The sequence below is a fragment of the Labeo rohita genome, chromosome 11 (genome assembly GCF_022985175.1).
Source record: "Labeo rohita strain BAU-BD-2019 chromosome 11, IGBB_LRoh.1.0, whole genome shotgun sequence".
NCBI classification, from domain to species: Eukaryota; Metazoa; Chordata; class Actinopteri; order Cypriniformes; family Cyprinidae; genus Labeo; species Labeo rohita.
In genome coordinates, this window is record NC_066879.1 from 18325179 (window position 1) to 18342833 (window position 17655).

Here is a 17655-nt window from a genome sequence, read left to right on the forward strand (position 1 = left end):
AAATTTCTATTTTTTTCTAAATTGATAATCATTTTCAATCATTTATACTTTACGGTAGTACTCAACACTGATTACTGTCAGCCTACTGCCAAGATACTTTATCACTTGAATTTGGATTACAAAAATTTAATTTTAAAGCACAGTCACCATAAAACACAGGCATCCAACAATGCCTTGAAAAAAATGTTAATTTATAAAATAAAGTATATACACAAACCCAAATAGGAAATAAAATAATTATCAAACAAACGTCCTATTCTGTGTCCTGAACTCCTGAAACATTGGTATCTCATGTTTTAGAGCAGTCAATCCTATTTTGGGAAACATTTTCATAAGTAACTGTAATTGAACTACTCATGTTTTTTTTTCTCAGATTACAGTTATGTTCATTTTGCAATTAAATTACGTAATTCCGTTATATGTAACTAGTTCAGAAGAAGTTCAGTCATGAAATGGCACAATGGTCCAATTTTAGGCTACTTGTAGTTATGTTATTTTGCATTGACTGAAAAACTAAAACTTTTCGTAGATTAAAAATTCATGTAATCACAATTTTGTTACGAGAAGTCTGTAATTTTAGCAGTAAATCTTTTATTGGCAAATTCTTTGACACTTTTTATAAGGTTTCATTTGCTTATATTAGTTCAAATTAAAAAAAATTGTAATTAGTATTTATAGATTAATTATATATTTTAACATTTCAAGTTATATGAGCTAAAAAAGAAAAAATATATATTTGTACAGCATTTATTTATCTAGGTTTATGTTAAATATCTATTTTAACATTTCAAGTTGTATAAATTAACATTTATTTTAGTTAATGTGTTATGAAGAAATATAGTATATTTATGAACAATAACCTAGATTTATAGATGCTGTAAAAATTTTTTGTTTTCGGAAATTGAAATAAAACTAAAATGAAAAAACAACAACAACAAATTGTAGAAAAAAAAAAAAACATTTTAAATAAAAAAAGTAAACTAACCACAATTCGTAAGTTTAAATTCTAAAATTCTTTTTTTTTTTTTTTTTTTTTTTACATTTTTGGTGTAAAGTAATCTATAACAAATAGGAAATATGTCCTACATATACCAACAGCTGCTAAAAGCATTATAAAACAGCAATAAAACGCTAAGTAGCATCTCATTCTCTGAAATGTAGAAATGTATCGTAACATAACATAATTATGTCATACTCAGCATTTTAGCTTGTGTTTGTGCTTGTACATAAACTTTGTTATACATATACATTCTGATTTTATAAATGATTTATATAAATAATATCATCCTGGCAATATTTTTGAAAGGGTGGTACAGTAAATCTGCCATTAAAAAAAAAAAAAAAAATTAACTTTTTATTTGAATATATTTTAAAATGTGTTCTCTTCTCATGCTAAGCTACAGTATATTACTACAGCTTTCAGTGTCACATGATCTTTCAGAAATTATACTGACTGTTGCTTAAGAAACATTTCTTATTATTATTATAACTGGCACAACACACTGACAAAAAAGCAAGATTTGAACTTTAATTGACTATAACAAATCCAATGTTTTCACTGGCCAACTTAATTTTATTTTGTTAATATAAACAAATTTTGAGCCATGATCCAGCTTTGCTTGCTAAGACTGAGAAGCTCCATTTATAGCCAAACATGATTCCTTCACCTATTACCAATTTACCTGCTTGCTGTGTTTCAAAGCAGTTTATTTGGTTATTCTATAACCTTTTCACTTTTATTTTGCCTCTGTCCCAACTTTTTTTGGAGTGGGATGCATACTTCAAATAAATAAATAAATAAATAAATAAACATTTTATAAATAAATATGTTTATATTTACAAAACACATTTAAGTTGGTCAGTGAAAACTTTGGAAATCTTTTCTTTGTACTCTTGTCAATTAAATAAAAGTTAAATAGAATGAACAAATTACAGATTTTATCATTTTACAAAATGTCCCAACTTTTCTAGAATTAGGGTTGTACTTCATTTTTTTAAAGTAAACTTTGAAATATTCTCACAAAATCTATGAAATATAGTAAAGTAGTAAATATAAAGTAAAGTAAAGTAAAGCTTGAGTAAATGTGGTATTTACTTACCAAAATAACAATGTCCACTGTGTCATTTTTATTTAGTCTTTTTAAATTTGGGGCAACAAGATATATCCACATCTCAACAACACTGAAGCTGTAGCAATGAAAACCACCAACATGCTCAAAAACTCTGTAAATTAATGTTATTACACTTATTTTAAAATAATTTACTGTAAAAAAGTACTTCACTGTCTTTTTTGATCAATTCAATGCATTCTTTTTTTTTTTTTGTTATCAAATTTTTATTGAGGTTTTGAATTTGTAACAAACAATACAACCTAGACAATCAATCAGCATATAACAATGAGTATGAAAACAAAACAAACAAACAAACAAAAAATAAATAAATAAAATAAAATAAAATAAGACATAAGAAAATAAACTGCAATAATTCTTAAAGCAAATGACAGAAATATGTTAAAAAAAGGGAGAGATAAATAAATCCACAAAATAAACCGTACAGAAGTACATATATAAATGAACAGATAATAAGAAACATAAATAATAATAATAAAAACTTAACATTCGTAAGAGTGCTGAAAGAGGTCTATAACTGTCAAAGAACTGACCATAACAGCCTAAACAAGGAACATTAAACAGCTTAAAAAAAAAAATAAAAATAAAATAATGGTGCTCTCTTGCACCATGAATGCGAATTCAATGCATTCTTGAAATAAAGTAATTTCCTAAAAATCATAATGACCCCATACATTTGAATTACTGTAAATATAATATCAGTCCTCATTATAAACACAAAATAATAATAATCAACTTTAATATTCAGTGAGGACAGTTAGACTACGATTTATTTGATGGGGGGCGGTGAGGGGCCTGGATAATGGGTAGGGGGCGCTGGCCCCAAAAAGGTTGAGAACCACTGCTCTAAAAGGTGAACTGAACGCAAAACGGGACTTTTATTTTGCTTCAACGTCGAGTGTTTATGCCTGTCATATAGCATTTCCGCTTCCGTTTTCGTTTATTTCATGATGCGTCGATATTCTAAACAAGTCTGAAGTTAATAATGTTCTCTTTCAAATCTAAATCAGAAAGAAATGTACAAAGAAGACGTTTTACGATCATACAGTCGGGATTTGAGTGGCGGGCTCGAAAATGTTCCTGTTTTGATTGAGAACGCTATTCCCAAAGAGGCTTTTTCCAGTTTTCAGGTAAATACGTAACACTTTACTCGCCTTGCAGTAAAATCCTTATAGATATATTGCCATTTTTGATCATTTTCCTATTTAATAGTGTTTTTAAGTTTATTTTAATGGGTATAAAGATATTTACATGGCATTAACACTCTCACCACCACTAGATGGCAGCACTATCATATACTTTCCCACTAATTTCCCGCCTTAATGTGACTCAATCCTTTAGTATGCGCCAGAAAATGTACAAGGACCAGGCTGTGACATTGATCCTAGTGCGGTGACCCTCCCTGGCTGCTCATGTCGTGCCCAATCCTGCCTGCCCGACAGCTGCCCCTGCCTGCGGTTCGGCCAGATGTATGACAGCAAGGGATGTCTGAACCAACAGCAAGAGGACGGCGTCTACAGCAGGCCTGTATTCGAGTGCAATGCCTTATGCGCCTGCAGCGAGTCCTGCCAGAACCGTGTCGTTCAAAAGGGGGTCGAGGTTCGTCTGGGTGTTTTCAGCACCAAGGACAGGGGCCTGGGGGTGGAGGCTCTCGAGCACCTCCCTTGTGGCCGATTCGTATGCGAATACGCCGGGGAAGTAATCGGGTCTCATGAGGCCCGTCGCCACCAGCTCTCTCAGACTCCCCTAGATATGAACTACATCATTGCTGTGCAGGAGCACAGCGGAGGGGACAGGGTCACCCAGACGTTCGTGGACCCCGTGACCGTAGGCAATGTGGGAAGGTTTATCAACCACTCTTGCCAGCCTAACCTGGTCATGGTGCCCGTCCGAGCGCATTCACTGCTGCCTAGACTCGCTCTGTTCGCAAATCGTGATATAGAAAGGTACGAAGAACTGACTTTTGACTATGCAGGTGGACAAAATAAAACATTAAGCGGGACACACACAGGGCCCAATATTGGTGAAACACCACTGAGAAAAGTCTGTCACTGTGGGGCTTCAAACTGCACAGGATTTTTACCCTTAGATATGTCAGTTCTTCATTAAATAAAGTGTTTAATGTGTCCTAATGAGTTTATTATTAATGTTTTGTTTTAAAGTTAATTTAATATTTAAAACTTGAATTTATATTTATATATCATGACCGATTTAACATTTAAAGTCTGAAACTCCAGCAGAAATGCTTATTTATTATTATTATTATTATTTTTTTTTTTTAAATTAGGGGCAAATGTTTTCTGTGCTGATTAAAACATGCACAAGAAAAATGCAAGATATAAATATATTTTATGTTTTTTTAAAACATATGCGTGTACATTTAGCAATAAATCTTTTATGGCAAATTCTTTGACACTTTTTTATAAGGTTTAATTTGTTTACATTAGTTCGAAGTAAATAAAAAAGAAAAATATTTGTAATTAATATTCCTATATTAATTATATATTTTAACATTACAAGTTGTATGAACTAAAAAAGAACAAATATATATTTGTACAGCATTTATTTATCTATTTTAACCTTTCAAGTTGTATAAATTAACATTTATTTTAGTTAATGTATTATGAAGAAATATGAGTATATTTATGAACAATAACCTAGATTTATAGATGCTGTAAAAATTCTGTTTCTGTTTTCGGAAATTGAAATAAAGCTGAAATGAAAAAACAACAACAACAAATTTTAGAAAAAAAAACAAAAAAAAAAAAAAAAAAAAACGTACATTTTTAAATTAAAAAAAGTCAACTAACCACAGTTCATAAGTTTAAATTCTAAAATTACCAAAACTAAAACTTAAATAAAAAATAAATTAAAGGTAGATAGAAATATAAAAGCAATTAAAAACATATACAAACCTAATAAAAACAAAACAAAAATACTAACGTGACAAAACAATTTAAAATGAAACCTAAAAAAATGTAATAACATCTAATTCAAAATATTAATAAATAAGTATAATACTGTAGTATAATACTAAAATAACACTGTTCATGATAGCTTATGCATTGACTATACATACTTTTTCCATTATGTGAAGATATTTTTCATGATTTCCCAGATTTATCTGACCATAAGCTTGTATTTAGATTTTTTTTATGATGAAAGAAATTGAAACCATAAATAGTCATATGTACATTGTTTATTGTTATCTATTGCAAATTGTTAGATATTGTAAATTATTATGTTTAAAAATATAATACATTTTTGTAACATGTCTATGATGTCATAGACTGAAACATAGAGCTAAATATAAAAAAAATTAATTATAAATGACAAAAAATATTATTAAATAATAATTAGCAAAAATATTATACATTATATGTTAAATGTAATAAATTAACCTATTTTAAAAATATGTAATAGTTTCTAAAAATTTATTATAGCACATGTTTAAGACGTTATACACTGAGACAGGGGGCTAAATATTTGAATTAACAAAAATAATAAAATATGGCGTTATTAAAAAATAATAATTAGGATAATTAGAAAAAGAAAAAAATAGAAAATATTGTTAGCATATTTTGAGTTATTAAAATAATTAGAAATATATATATATATATATATATATATATATTACAATAAGACAATGAATCTTATTTATTAGCAGACTGAATCCAAACAAATTGATCATTACTGTAACGTGTTACCACAAACTTTATCAGTTTCCCCAAAATGCACACCAGCAGCAGCATCTTGTGTGTCTCACCATAAGTGTCTCCTTTAAGAGAAGTCTGATTTTCTCACCATATCCTGGTGGGTAATGAGCAATTAAAAAGGGCCCATGGGTGTTTTAATATAGTAACTGTCACACAAGGGTGGGAGTGACCCATTTCACTCTGACGCCACCCTGAAATCTGCCCCCTACCCTCCTCTCCATCTGCCCCATTTCCACTCCAGCCTGCTTTCATCTCCACCGCAATATTAATATCCACATCTGGGTTAATTAGCACCGAGACCAGAAACCAGAGCAAACCACAAGGCATGCTGGGTAGAAACGATTCCATCTTTATCAGTGACATTTTACACATCAAGTTTGGTTACGTCGTCTTTGGAATTATGGACTGAACTTCCTGTTTCTTGTTGAAATCTCTGTGCTGTTTAATTATTATTGTTATTTTTTTTTTTTGCATGAATATATTATTATTTATTACACTGAATAATTCTGTTATTATTATTATTATTATTATTATAAATAAATATTAATTTATTCTGACATGTTTAGGATATCATACCCTGACATAGGGACAGAAATATTCATATTAATAACACAAATATTATATTAGATTTAATAATTAATATAAATTAGTACATGTCTGGGATGTCAGACTGAGACAGAGAGCTGAATATAAAAAATTAATTTTAAATTATACAAATATTATTAATAAATAATAATAATTTATATATAATAAATTAACATTTAAATTTTGTGTGTGTGTGTGTGCAGTTTATTTTTTCATGAATATGTTATTTTTTATAATACTAAATAATTATGTTATTATAAATTAATGTTATTTTAAATATATAATAATTTATTATGACATTTAGAATATCATACACTGACACAGAGATGGAAATTTTCATATTAATAAATAAACATATTAGTATTGATAAATAATAATTTAAATAATAATTTAAATAAATATTCAAATATAAAATATAAATTATATATATATTTAATATAATTAAATTAACCTATTACAAAAAAAGTATAAAAATAAAATTATATAAAATTATCATTTATTATAGTACACGTTTAATATGTCATATGCTGAGACAGGGGTGTAAATATTTTTATTAATAAAAATAATAAAATATGGTATTATTAATAAATAATAATTACCAAAAATAATTATTACAACAATTAGCAAAAACTTTAAATGTATTATGACATTTAGGATATCATACACGGACAGAAATATTCATATGAATAGCACATAAATATAATATTAGTATTGATAAAATAAGTATTGATAAATAATAATTTGCTAAAGTATTGTAAGATGTCTATGATGTCATAGACTGAGACAGAGCTAAATATTAAAAAAAATATTAAATTATAAAATACATATTTATAAATAAGCATTTGTATTATAATGTCATAAATGTTGTAAATTAATATAAATTATAATTAATATTATAATTAAAATTATATTGTAAAATATTTATATTTTTAATTTAACATATAATAAATTCTATAATAATAATTAATACTAATTTATTATAGCACGTTTAAGATGTCATACGCTGAAACAGGGTCCTAAATATTTGTATTAATTAAAAATTAATAAAATATGGAATTATTACAAATTAAAAATGTCCAAATTATTACATTATTAAGATAATTGTGTTATGAAAATATTATATTATATTTATTATATAATATTAAATAATGTCTTATAATAATGTAAATCTGATGTATGATGACCTAAATGTGCAAAATATTTTCCCAAGGATGTAAGCCAATGTTCAAGATTGTAGGGACCCAAATATTAAACCCGTATTGCTCACCTACTTTTCTGAAAATCACATATTGAAGCGGACACACTCTCTTCAGTGTGTCTGGTGGTTCGGGTCATTGTGTAGTGATTGTTTTTCCTTGCACTTGGATGGGCTGATAATGTGAGGATTGTGGCGAACTCTCCGAATCCTGTTTTTGTCTCATGACTCATTGGGTTTGGTGAGTGAGCACATTCCCGGGTCTCTATGGTAACGGGATGTGTGATATCGACTGGACGGCGCGTGTAGGCTGGAGTGTTTAGCAACGATTGTTGAAGAGTGAAATCAGTAATTCTCTGCTCAGTTAGCAAGTGTCAGCTGTGCCTCTTGAGGTGTATACTTAAGGTTTGACTAACAAAGGAGGGCACGTCAGGGTCTCATTGTGTCTTTCCATGGTAAGGTCAGTTTCTCCTCAGATAGAGAGAAACTGAGCGGCATTGATGGCAACCTCTGCACCGTTGAGAGGGACACTACCCGAAACCTCTGACTTTGTGTCCTGTGATTTTTTTTTTTATTATTATTTTTGGCATTGTTTATATTTTTATTATTTTCGTTTATTATTATTACTATTGTTATTACGTAACATTTTAACATTCATACATTCAACATTTATAATTTGTAAGTAATGATTCAGATTTTAAACAATTAAATAATATTGATAATCATGGTTATTTGTTATTTGATCAATATTTATTAATTAATTAACATAAAGCAATACTCCATATATATATATATATATATATATATTTTTTTATACAACATTTTTCATCAGTATTAAAGTTCAGATATTATTATAAATAAACAATATTTGGGTAAATGACAGAAAAATTAATTATATCAATATTATTATTATTTGCTTAATGTTTTGTATTATTATATATTTGTTTTTATTATTTTTCATTTCAATTATTTAATTATTATTATTATTATTATTATGTAACATTTTAACATATTCATATGAGTAATTTATAGGTAAAGATTCAGATCATTATTATTTGTCATTTGATTATTAATCAATTAACAAAGCAATACTCATAAAGATAAAAAAATGTTCTTGATAAAAATATATATCAGTATTAAAGTTCAGATATTAATATAATTAAATAAAGAATATTTGAGAAAATTACAGAAAAATCAAATAACTACTGAATTATTTATTAATTATTGTTATTTGCTTAATATTTTGTATTATTATACAATTTTAAACTATTTTTTTCATTTCAATTATTACTCATAAAAACAAACAAATATATATATATATATATATATATATATATATATCAATATTAAAGTTAAGATATTAAAATAAATAAATAAAGAATATTTGAGAAAATTACAGAAAAATCAATGAATTATTTTTTATTAATTATATATATTTAATTATTTTTCCTTTCATGTATTTCATTTAAATTCTGAATTATGTCATTTTTATTATTATTATTGATTAGATTTGAAAAGCAATACTCCTGTTTAAAAATACAATTATTTTTATACAAATATGTATAGTAAAGTTCAGATATTAATTTAATTAAATAAAAAATATTTCAGAAAATGACAGAAAAATAAAATAGCCAAAGTTTTTTATTAGTATCATTAGTATTTGGTTAATATTATTTTGTATTAGATACATTGTTATTATTATTATATTCATGTATTACATTTCAGTTATTTCATTATTATTATTATTATTATTATTATTATTGATAAGATTTGAAACATTTTAACAATTTTATATAAATTAATAACATTAACAACAGTTATTATTTGTCATTTGATTCATATTAATCAATAAGCAATAAAATAAAATTTAATTATTTTTGTAATTAATGTAAATAATATATTTAATAATAATATATAAAATGTACATCAAATAATACAATTTTAAATAAAAATAATTTCATAAATAATAAAAAATATTAGAAGTAATAATAATATTAATTACTGATTGATTAACATTAATATTTTAAGTTTTGATAATGCTTACGTATACACGTACACATATTATAATGTGGTATGGAATAAGTAACAAAAAAAAAAGATAATAAACTTGTGATCCCAAAAAAGATGTATTTCCATTTGTTTCTCTGGCTTGAGATCCTCAGGAGAAAGTAGGGCAGTGTTTTATTAAACATGTGTGTCCCTTAAGACTCGGTTAATGTCCACACTGCTGGTGTTCAGTGCAGCCGAGTTTAAAACGGTGTTGCCTTTTATTTTTATATAGAACATTGTCAGGGGACTTTCACTGCAACACGAGAAAAAAAACAGAAAAATATTCCAGTGGCCCAAAATGGTGTGACTTTTAGGCCGTTATAGTAACATCCACTACTGTGATGTATGAGTAAATACACTGTATACACAGGATGGACACCATAGAGAAATTCCATAGTATATAAAATGTAAAATATAACTATGTGTGGAAAAAATCAATAAAATGGTCAGTTTGAAAAATATATTTCCAGGGTAATAAAAAAATAATCAAAATTGTGCATCCTCCACAAGGTGAACCATAAAAAAGTTTTAAAACGATTGCCTAAGAGTGACTTTAAGCTCCTTATAGTTTCATTATAAGTCATCCCTTCATTATTAACCATTTATTCCCATCTTACATATATCATATAGGGCCCTATGAAATCCGTTTTATTTTTTTCCAAATTCTGTTTTTTCTGTTTTAATTTTTCTGGATTCTGTTTTAATGGTAAAATTAAATAAAAACTTTAGAGCATGTCTAAATAATTAAAATCATGAAACTTACACAATTTCACATTAATTTAATGAAGGTTTAACAAAAATAACATGTTTAGGGCCCTATAAATTTTTTTATTTTTTCCTCACCATGTTTTATTGTTATCAAATTCTGTTTTTTTTAACATGTCTAATTAGTTGAATGCATAATTATTTATTCAAATAGCCTTATGAAAGGTTTTTTTACCCTCAGAAATTCTGTGTTGTGTATTTAAAATGTTCTGGTTATGAAATGAAGGCATAAAACATAATTTTATTTATTTTTTAATTATTGAAAATATTATTTTTTTTGGCAAACAAAGGGGGGAATTTACTATTAAAATTAAAACATGGAAGAAATGTTGTGTGATTATAACCTAAAAAATAATGTTTGTTTCATTTTAGTAGTAGAAGTAATAGTAGTAATATAGATAAGACCCTTCTTCCCCGACTAGGATTGTTTACAACCGCATTTGGGATTGTTTAAAGCCGCATTTAAACTGCATTTTGGAAGTTCAAAATCGGGGCAGCACATCAGTCCATTATATGGAGAAAAATGCTGAAATGTTTTCCTCAAAAGACATAATTTCTTTATGACTGAAGAAAAAAATACATGAACATCTTGGATGACAAGGGGGTGAGTACATTATCTGTAAACTGTACTGGAAGTGGACTTCTCCTTTAAAACCAAACCAATCTCTGCTTCTTTGCTTTTCCTCGGCTGTTTAACATTCTCTAATTCTTCGTTTGCAGAAACACGCTGAGTTTTCTTTCATCCGTCACGCCTGTCCTCCACGCTGCCATTAGTGACAGTCAAATTGCACAGTGCTTAATAGTGACTTAATGAAGCTGCTCGGCTTTCAAAGCTCAAACCCGCTAATCGGCCCTTATTACTCAACGCAGACCACCGGAGGTCCTGTCATATGGAATGGAGAAAGAAAGTGACGTTAAACTCAGCTGTTTGCATTGTGTAAGAGCTCCCAGCACAAGATCACAGGCCTGTTTCGATGAGGGGAAATTGAGCGAATACATTAATAGCAATGAGACCTCTCTTTCTCTCTGTCTGAAGAGTCTGTCTGTGATGCATCCTCAGATATCATATCTCAGATGAGTACAAATGATTCATTTCCATAGTTACCACATTTAGATTATGATATGGCGATGAGTATTCTCTCTTGGACTGTATTGTTCGTCAAGCATGTGTTTATTCTGTTTTTGGCATGTTAAATGCTAAACTGTGGTATTTGTTGCAAGTGAATGTGCGTGTGTAATTTGGATAATTCTCCACAAAATAATAGCTTATCAATGACAATACAGGCTTACGACCCAGTTTGAGTATTGCTGTAGCTCGTTTAATAAGACCATTTCCTCTGGGAAAACCAGAGCCATTATCACGGTATAATTGTCTTTTATTTTTAGTGAGGAAGAACTTTGTCCTGTAGGGTGGAACAGGACACATAACTCTGGTTCATTTGCATCTGTCATCTGTGTGGTCATGTCACGTCATTATATGCGGAAATATGTTGTGATACGTTGTGGGCGCAACATCTCTGGCTAAAATTATAATCAGCTTTGAGGTGGTTCATATCACAGCAGAGATATTTTTCAGTGGTTTCAGTCTGATGTGAGGCGTGACGTTGCCTTAGACAGGCTGTTTTATACCTACACTACTGTTTAACAGTATGAGGTTAAGTAAGATTTTTGAATTGCTCACCCAGGATGCAATTATTTTATCAAAAATGTAGTAAAAATACAGAAATATTGTGAAATATTATTACAATTTAAAATAACTGTTTTCTGTTTAAATATATTTTAGAATGTAATTTATTCCTGTGATGCAAAGCTGAATTTTCAGCATCATTACTCCAGTTCAGAAATCAATATGCATTTATTATTATTATTAATTGTGAAAACAATTGTACTGCTTAATATTTCTGTAATTTGTTTTCTTTATATTCTGAGATGTAGGGGTGTTTGGCATGACCAAAATGTTGTATCACGATGTGAGTAATTTTATTTCACGATAATGATATTTTTTATGTTGTAGTTATTTTTGCTTTAAATAAGGTCTTTATATCAAAATTTAGTTTCTTATTGGCATAGAAATGTCATAATTTTTGTCAAAAAACTCAAGCTCAACGACTGAAAAATGAAAAAACAGTCAGTGGTTAATAAGAATAAGAAACTAATTACAGTAGGACAAAAAACTACAATTGAACAAATAAATAAGAAATGCTACAGACATTGTATAGACCAATTTGGACCAATTTCAACTGCAGCTGTCTTAAAATTTTAAGTTAGATGAACTTAAAAGTTCAAGTCATTTCAACTACATAAGTTAAATCAAATTAACAAGTTATTTTAACTCATTTTATTGTAATGAGTTCAAATGACTTGTAGTTTTAAGTTGATTTAATTTAAAAGTTTAAGGCAGCTGCTGAACTTAAGTTTTTAAGTTGAACTGGTGAAAACTTTTTACAGTGTAGAGTGGCAGAAAAACACAAGTAACAAGTGGAGTGAAACTGGTAAAATCCGTGGAATAAGAGAGAATTTTTTTTTGTGCCTTTTGATGCCAGAATTGGAATGCAAATCATTTTTAGAGAATACTGTCGTCAAAACGCCATTTGAAGTTGAATGCAGACATTTAAACAGACAGACTAGGGATGAAAACTAGCAATAATTTAAATCATAAATATTATTTAAACAGTACGTCTACATAATATTCACATATGCTGTTTGTAGGGGACACATTGTATTAGCCCTACAGTTACAGCACGACATAATATTTAAACCTATTACTATTAATAGTTTTGTGAGAGTGATAGATTTTCTCTTTTATTGTTTGATTAACATGGATGACAGACAGCAGGAATATTAGATGCTGTCACTTTAAGACCTGCCCAAATCCAATTACTGTCACATATGTGTTTTCTTTCTGTTTTCTGTTTGCTTTCTCTTCATACCTGAATTTAGTTTTTACAAGGATATTTGCAAAGATGGGCATTCTGACACATACAAATGTGCGTATTTAACCATTCAAGGCCTATAAAGCCGCAAAAATAACTTAAAAAAATTTTGTGACAATGTAGCACAGTAACGTCATGTGAGCTTGTTACCGTAATAGACAACAGTCCAAAATCTATAGAAGGTAACAAATTTCTACTGGTTAATTATGTAACTTTTTTGTTTTGTAACATTATAAAGGTATTTACTGACACTTATGATAAATTTAATGCATCCTTGTTGAATAAAATGATTAGTTTCTTTTAAAAAATCTTACTGACCCCAAAAACAGCAGTGATTTTCTGATTCATTCACTCTTATACTCTTTCTCTCTATGTTGTAGATACTTCGAGAACCAGACGAGACCCTCAGGGCCTAAATGCAGACCAAGCTGTCCATTTAAATCAACTGGAATTTGGATTCAGTTCAAACACTAAGCAACAGTGGCTATTCAGAGGAATAGAATTCTCTTGGTAATGGTAACTAAACTGTGTTGACTGCTAGTTGAAGTAAATATCAAGCTTTAGTATGATAAAAAAAATATATATATGGTCTTAACTGAAACCATAAGCAATTCAGATCAAGACTGAATCAAAATCAGAATCAAAACTGACCCTTGATTCTTCTTTTTGTGAATGATTCATCCATCCAGACATTTTCCCAATGGAAAATAATCACACCTTAATTTTTCCTCATTGAACGTCCTGTCTTTTAGGAAGTGAATTGGCTTGTGAATGCCATTTCATGTTGATCCAGACCAAGAAACCTTACAATGAGATCTAGGGCCATATTTACATTGTTTCAAGAGGACTCTAGGCTTTGTTTGCAAAATCATGTTTAAATTGTATACCAATCTGATTTTCTTATAATTCATATAGTATATGAGAGGGCCAGAGTATCAGCAGGATCAGTTTAAAATGTAGCCTCAATGTCTGTCATCTTCTAATGTGCGGCTCATTATAAGCCTTAATCGCATCAACCATGACAATCAATGGCCGTTTCCTCCTCAATGGTTAGTTAATTTTTGTTTTGCCTTGCAGCCAGCACTCAATTTACAGACCCCAATAGGTCCCAGGCTGTTCTTCTGTGCTTTATATCACTCTTTACAGACGTTTTTGTTGACATATAACAAAATAGACCCTTTGCAGTGAATGGGTGCCGTCAGAATGACAGTCCAAACATCTGATTAAAAACTTCACAATAGTCCACAAGTCATCCACGCAACTCCAGTCCGTCATTTAACATAGTGTAAATTGAAAAGTTGTGTGTTTGTAAGATTAAATTCGGTTAGCTTTAAACCATTACGTTCTGAATCAGGAGAGAAATATGCACAATCAAGCGTTGTAAACATTTATAATTTCTCCAATTTAATTTGTGATCCCAAACACTAACAACTGTTCTAGAATGACATTTGTTCCATCTTATAGTGGTCTACAATGTTTCTCCACAGATAATAGTTGTTTTCCGTGGGTTAACCGTTGCATCCATCAGCAGATCAAAGGCCTGGCCGTATGGCCACTTTGGGTTTGAGCAGCTGTAGCTGCAGATATTTCCATCTCAAAGGCTCACTCGATGCTCTCTTCCACTCCACACAAACGCACACAGGTGGAGAATAAGGTGAGTGCCCAATGCAAGACGCACAACTTTGTATGATAATAGTGACCTGAGCCCACCCACACTTGTGGCCCCTCTTACTCATCCTGCTGTTCAGAATACAGCATCATGAATGACAGGCACAAAGAGCCTCTATTGTGTCTGTCTGTGTGTTGTCAGGCATAAACATCACTCTCAGGGTGTGAGCGCACACTAGGTTGCTAGATGATTTACCTTTTTGTGAGTGATAGCTGTGTTTGGGAAGCAGAAAGGCAGTTTTTGGGATGCTGGCTTGGTATAGAGTGCATTGCTTTTAAATATCAAATGTTCAAATGTAAAAGCAGCATTTTTCAGGTATCCGATACAGCATTGTGGTCCACTGCGGCTGTGCACTAACCAGTATTGATAACTCTAACAACTCAACCTCTATAATAGACACTTGACCCATCAAATTAATATGACCCAATAAAAAAAAAAAATCAATACAATTAAAACCAGCTGCAGTGATCATCTCACTTGGCAACCTGTTGTAAAGTGCATTCACATGTGAGTTTGATGTATTTCATAAACAACCCAGGGCATTTTTAAAATAGTGCTGTCTGTCAGGGGAACACTGTTAAAAGCCAGTGCCAAAGCACATCAAAAATGTGTTCCAGTTCGACTGATGAACATGAGGAATGTTTTTAGTAGGCCAAATGCAAAAAAAGAAAAAAAGTAGATCACTAACTTGATTTGTGGGTCAGACTTTTAAAAAGTGCATGTGAAAACCAGAATTGAAGGACAGAACGTGGAATAAGTCCATCACGCCACCAGTTTTAACCTGCTGCAAACCTGTTTTGCTGGATTTCTGAGAGTAAGTATGCATTTGATGCTATTTGCCATGACTTGAGTATCATGTTTCTGAAAAATGGCGTGCGTTTTCTAAACTCAGATTTCAATGAGGTTACAGCATGCTGTAGTTACATAAAATGCAATGCAGAAAGTCAATGCAAAGGCAATAATTAAGAATTATACACTTCAATTAATATTGTTAAATAAAATACACTCTTCACCGGACCCCAAGAAACAGCTCCTTCTGTTTTTGACAAGCAGTGACCTCATGACCCCATAAGCTCCTCCCCCATTCCTTTTAAGGACCGCTGTGGACCTATAGTAAAAGACAGAGCATATGCCTGTTGTTGACAGACAGTAGACTGAACTTGTCAAGCAGGATTTTCACCAAATCATCTAGACGTTTAGGTTCAGACTACAAATATTTTCAAGGAACACTCATTATATATGTACTTCTTTAGTAAAAGATATTAATTTTTATAATAAAATATCTATCTGTGCATCTATCTATCTATCAGTCCGTCCATCTCTGTCTATGTCTTTCTGTCCATCCGTCCGTCCATCTAAGTATCTATTTATCTGTCCGTCCATCATCCATGTCTGCTCACCCATCTCTCTCTGTCTTTCTGTCCATCTGTCCGTCCATCCTTCCATTCGTTCACCCATCTCTCTCTATGTCCGTCCATTTGTCTGTTCGTCCACCTGTCTCTCTCTGTCTTTCTGTCCATCTGTCCATCTATCTATCCATCCTTCCATCCATCTGTCTGTTCACCCATCTCTATGTCCGTCCATCCATCTGTCCGTTCACCCACCTCTCTCTATGTCCATCCGTCTGTCCATCTATCTATCTATCTATCCGTCCATCTCTCTCTATGTCTTTCTGTCCATCCATCCGTCCATCTACAGTATCTATCTGTCCGTCCATCATCCATCTGTCTGCTCGCCCATCTCTCTCTGTCTTTCTGTCCATCCATCTCTCTCTATGTCCGTCCGTCCATTTGTCTGTTCGTCCACCTGTCTCTCTCTGTCTTTCTGTCCATCTGTCTGTCTGTCCATCTATCTATCCATCCTTCCATCCATCTGTCTGTTCACCCATCTCTATGTCCGTCCATCCATCTGTCCATCCGTCCGTCCGTCCATCCATCTGTCTGTTCACCCACCTCTCTCTATGTCCATCCGTCTGTCCATCTATCTATCTATCTGTCTGTCCATCTATCTATCTGTCCGTTCATCTCTCTCTGTCTTTCTGTCCATCCGTCCGTCCATCTACAGTATCTATCTATCTGTCCGTCCATCATCCATCTGTCTGCTCGCCCATCTCTCTCTGTCTTTCTGTCCATCTGTCCATCCATCCTTCCAGCTGTTCATCCATCTCTCTCTATGTCTGTCTGTCCGTTTGTCTGTTCGTCCACCTGTCTCTCTCTGTGTTTCTGTCCATCTGTCTGTCTGTCCATCTATCTATCCATCCTTCCATCCATCTGTCTGTTCACCCATCTCTATGTCCATCCATCCATCTGTCCATCCGTCTGTCTGTCCATCTATCTGTCCGTCCGTCCATCTATCTATCCGTCTGTCTGTCCATCTATCTATCTGTCCATCTGTCTGTCCATCCATTCATCCATCCATCCATCCATGTAGCTGTCAGTCCGTCTATCCGTCCATCTGCCCATCTCTCTCTATGTCTGTCTGTACATTTGTCCATACTTCTATCTATCTATCTATCTATCTATCTATCTATCGGATGTGTAGAGGAGGTTCAGAACTCCATTACCCATCATCTCTCACTCCTGATGCGCGTTCTGTTAGTGGGCGGAGCTTTAAG

At 31.1% G+C, this 17655-nt stretch overlaps 1 protein-coding gene across 2 annotated transcripts; it reads left to right on the top strand.

Annotated features, from left to right (window-relative positions):
* Positions 1-3043: 3043 nt before the first annotated feature.
* Positions 3044-13994, top strand: setmar (SET domain and mariner transposase fusion gene). 2 transcript variants are annotated; one of them, XM_051122042.1, is made up of 3 exons: positions 3044-3259; positions 3471-4075; positions 13753-13994. In XM_051122042.1, the coding sequence occupies exons 1-3, from the start codon at positions 3146-3148 to the stop codon at positions 13844-13846; spliced, it is 813 nt and encodes a 270-aa protein (XP_050977999.1). In that variant the 5' UTR covers positions 3044-3145; the 3' UTR covers positions 13847-13994. The 2 variants fall into 2 exon arrangements, with proteins under 2 accessions (XP_050977999.1, XP_050977998.1); XM_051122041.1 differs by lacking the exon at positions 13753-13994 and having other exon boundaries at positions 3471-6754.
* Positions 13995-17655: the final 3661 nt, after the last annotated feature.